The 4,001-nt window shown below is 47.7% G+C and overlaps 1 protein-coding gene across 1 annotated transcript; it reads left to right on the forward strand.

Annotated features, from left to right (window-relative positions):
- The first annotated feature begins 708 nt into the window (after positions 1 to 708).
- GADD45G (growth arrest and DNA damage inducible gamma) lies at positions 709 to 2,697 on the forward strand. The gene is made up of 4 exons (XM_073575334.1): positions 709 to 889; positions 1,355 to 1,456; positions 1,577 to 1,790; positions 1,889 to 2,697. The coding sequence occupies exons 1-4, from the start codon at positions 837 to 839 to the stop codon at positions 1,997 to 1,999; spliced, it is 480 nt and encodes a 159-aa protein (XP_073431435.1). The 5' UTR covers positions 709 to 836; the 3' UTR covers positions 2,000 to 2,697.
- The last annotated feature ends 1,304 nt before the right edge of the window (positions 2,698 to 4,001 follow it).

Genomic DNA, 4,001 nt, shown 5'->3' on the forward strand with positions numbered 1-4,001 from the left:
TGACTGGCTGCACCCCGCAGAGCTGCCCGTGACTGGCTGCACCCCGCAGAGCTCCCCCTGCCTGGCTGCACCCCGCAGAGCTCCCCGTGACTGGCTGCACCCCGCAGAGCTCCCCCTGCCTGGCTGCACCCCGCAGAGCTCCCCGTGACTGGCTGCACCCCGCAGAGCTGCCCGTGACTGGCTGCACCCCGCAGAGCTGCCCGTGACTGGCTGCACCCCGCAGAGCTCCCCCTGCCTGGCTGCACCCCGCAGAGCTGCCCGTGACTGGCTGCACCCCGCAGAGCTCCCCGTGACTGGCTGCACCCCGCAGAGCTCCCCGTGACTGGCTGCACCCCACAGTAGCATTAGTCCCTGTAGTTGTGCACACAGTGGGCGCAGAGATTTGCACATGTCCTCATCCCCCTCATGAAGGGAGCATTAATGTTCCACAGATATGAAGTGCTCTTTCATGTCCCCTCTCTTCTTTGCAGTCTGCCTGGTAACAGGATGACAAAGGCCATTAGACTTTGAGTCACTGTGAGCCCCCCACAGACACCACACACTCCAGTGCGCCCCCCTCCCCCACGCGTGGCCTTCTGGCACAAGCCACAGTGTTCGGCAGCCCCTATTAGCATTACAATGCCACCTCCGTCCAGCCAATGAGAGTGAAGCCGTGTGAGAAGCCACGCCCCCGGCCACAAGCAGATAAATACCGGCACCGCGGCTTGAGCGCCTCACACTCTGCTTGGGATTCTACCGTCTTACAAACTAGCTTTGGATTAACCCCTCACTTCCAAGGAACCTTTGTGGATTTTTCTTGCTATTTGGCTTCAGCTCTTGTGAATTACTAAACCGCTATGACTCTTGAAGAGGTGCACGGACAGGAAGCTGTTGTAGAGAGCGCTGAAAGGTAATTATCGTGCAGTGGGCATGTATATGGGGTGTACAATATGTATATGGGGGAGTACTATGTGTTTATAGGGTGTGAAGTATGTATATGGGGTGTGCTATATGTATGTATATGGGGAGTACTATGTGTTTATAGGGTGTGAAGTATGTATATGGGGTGTACAATATGTATATGGGGGAGTACTATGTGTTTATAGGGTGTGAAGTATGTATATGGGGTGTGCTATATGTATGTATATGGGGAGTACTATGTGTTTATAGGGTGTGAAGTATGTATATGGGGTGTGCTATATGTATGTATATGGGGAGTACTATGTGTTTATAGGGTGTGCTACATGTATGTATAGAGTAGCTGTGGGACACGTAGTTCCCTGCTGAGCTCTATGGGGTGCAGAGGAGTAGGCATTGGCATAGTGCCCTGGGCTCGGTTGGCATGGGGCTAATGGCATGTGTCTTTGTGTTTCAGGATGCATAGTGCTGGTAAAGCCCTGCATGAGCTGCTCACCTCCGCCCAGAGACAGGAGTGTCTGACCGTCGGAGTCTACGAGTCTGCCAAAGTTATGAATGTGTAAGTATCGTCCTCCCTGGCATTGTACCCACGCAGCCATTACTCACACACACGTAACACTGCCCACCGACAGACCCACGGATGGCACAACTAAGGTTTCTCTCTCTTCTCCTTCTGCAGAGATCCAGATAATGTGACTTTCTGCATTTTGGCTGCTGATGAGATTGATGAAGGGGACATTGCCCTGCAGATCCACTTCACGCTGATCCAAGCCTTCTGCTGCGAAAACGACATCAATATTGTCCGTCTGAATGACACTGAGAAGCTGGCGCAGATCCTGGGCAGCGCTGACGAGTCTGGAGAACCCAAAGATCTGCACTGCATCCTTATTACGGTAAGGGTCGTGTTCCTGCTTATCTCGATGCCTTGGCCGCGTCCCAATCCTTTTCTTGTAAGCCGTTTACTCATGTCCTGTTCTCTCTCATTTCTCAGAACCCCAGCGAGGATGCCTGGAAAGACCCAGCATTGGAGAAACTTGGTCTATTCTGTGAAGAAAGCCGCAACGTCAATGACTGGGTGCCCTCTATTACCCTGCCTGAGTGAAGAAACTAGCAGTGCATTACATGGTGAAAACCTTTTTTGCATTCTTATCACGGTGTTGTGCACCTGGTTGGGCCAGCTGCTTTCCCGAGTCTGTGGATTACGCTGGTTGAGGTCGGAATATGTCGCCAAGACTGGCAAGATGTTGGCTCTTGTGGAGCAAAAGAGTAAGGAGGGAAGATTGACATGGACTGATCTACAGAAGGGATGGTTCAGACCAGTGCAAAGCCTCCTAATAGCACTGAGGAAAGGGGCAGTCATACCGTGGAGTTGGAGTACATTGCATGTTTGCAAGCCTGGAAGGACTTTCGCAAAGTGGAAATGTTTTTTTTTTTTTTTTTCTTCTTTTTTCCGGATTGGCTGATGGTGCAAAATAAAAGACTACGGCAAATGGGGAAACAACTTGATATGCTGAGATCTTATGGAATTCGATTTTGAGCATACTATGAACTTTTGGACTGATGTATAAATAAAAGCAGAAACTGGACTTTAATAATTCTGTCTGATACACTTGTTCCTGCCCCTCACATGCAGAGACAGTGTACTGAAACCGCTATGAACTTTATATGTGTAGACTCTTAATTACCAGTGCTACTTTTCTTTGGCACTCTTATAACCATTTACTACTTTACCTGTCTGCATTATCGCTGACTTTTTAAAACCTTGTTATTGTGCTTCAATAAATCATATTTAAACTTGCATTACTTGTCCGTCTTCTGTCATCATACCACTTGGGTATAAGTAATAAAGTTTGACACACTCATTGTGTAGGGGGGAGGTGGGTTTCTGGGGACTGTGTAATAAATTAATATATAATTTTTCTTGGGTCCATGTTGTATGCAGGCTTTTGTCTGCATTTTCTGCTTCCCATTCAACTAGCACAGAAGGGGGGGCTTGCCTTTGCAGATAAGCTGCAGTTGAAGCCCCTAATTCTTCCTATTCAATCTGATAACTTGGCCCCACACCCTCCTGCAACAGCTGCTTATTGCAAAGGTTTGCAGAAGGGAGAAGGCATTTTAGATGAGCCTATTATTCTAGTAGGAGGTCTTCAGACACCAGTTTCCATTTTGCTGTATAGCTGGCCATGTGTCACTATAAAGGGGTTTTCCTGCATCTTTTTGTTAGAGCCAGGAATCCCTCTACCCCTGTTGTGTTGGATGCTCACTATACACACTGACTGTAAACACTTCACTAATTACATAATACTATGTATATTGTTCAATACATTGTATAACAATTGGTAAACGTTTCATTAGCGAGTGTCATTCTTCAAAGGGTTAATGGGTAAACTACTATGCTAATCTGATAAAACACAATTGTTGGCTCATGAAGGGGGTTATCGTGCACCGTGACCCACACTGGCTGGCAAGTGCAAGCTACTAGTTCGTATGCCCTATGGTGCCAGTGAATTGTCCATGGCTCTGAGTTTCCAGGAACCAACCCTTTGCACCTTGTGTGCTTTGTGCACTCATTGTGTCCCTGCAGAAATCCTTGGTGTAACTGCCAAGAATGCTATAAGAGCCGTGACAACCACGCTAACAAAGTTGTAGAGCGTACGAACAAGGCGCACTGTCCTGGAACAGACACCAGTATTCTAGCTGTAAGAATATGACTGCCAACGAGACATGAAGATTGTGTACACAAGTTCCTAGAGAAAGGTCAAATTGTTCTGCTATGGGAGCAAGGAGAAATTGTATTCTAGGTAGTAAATCACTGCCATACTGTTCACTGATTAAAGAAGCACACTGTTTCATGGCGAGCATTCAATCCAAAAGACGCACATAATGCTCTTCTAACCATCCAAGTTCCATTTTTATATAGTACTGTATTACACTCCATGGGAACATGGTGAAACTTTCAGCTGGAGGGACCAAATGTCTTTGGGGTACACAAGATCAACTGTGGCACCATGTCTGTAAATGTAACAGGCTGCATCATAGCGCTGGAAGTTGTCACATTGACCCTTAGCTAAAGGGATCACAGTAATGCAAATGGCCTGCATGTC

Source organism: Dendrobates tinctorius, unplaced genomic scaffold, assembly GCF_039654945.1.
Source record: "Dendrobates tinctorius isolate UK_male_01 unplaced genomic scaffold, ASM3965494v1 ptg000044l, whole genome shotgun sequence".
NCBI lineage: Eukaryota > Metazoa > Chordata > Amphibia > Anura > Dendrobatidae > Dendrobates > Dendrobates tinctorius.

Bases quoted from the DNA above. Each gene is read 5' to 3' on its own strand.
- GADD45G (XM_073575334.1), top strand. From the start codon at position 837: ATGACTCTTGAAGAGGTGCACGGACAGGAAGCTGTTGTAGAGAGCGCT. The intron at 890-1,354 runs GTAATTATCGTG...TTTGTGTTTCAG, and splicing joins GTTGTAGAGAGCGCTGAAAG to GATGCATAGTGCTGGTAAAG. The intron at 1,457-1,576 runs GTAAGTATCGTC...CTCCTTCTGCAG, and splicing joins TCTGCCAAAGTTATGAATGT to AGATCCAGATAATGTGACTT.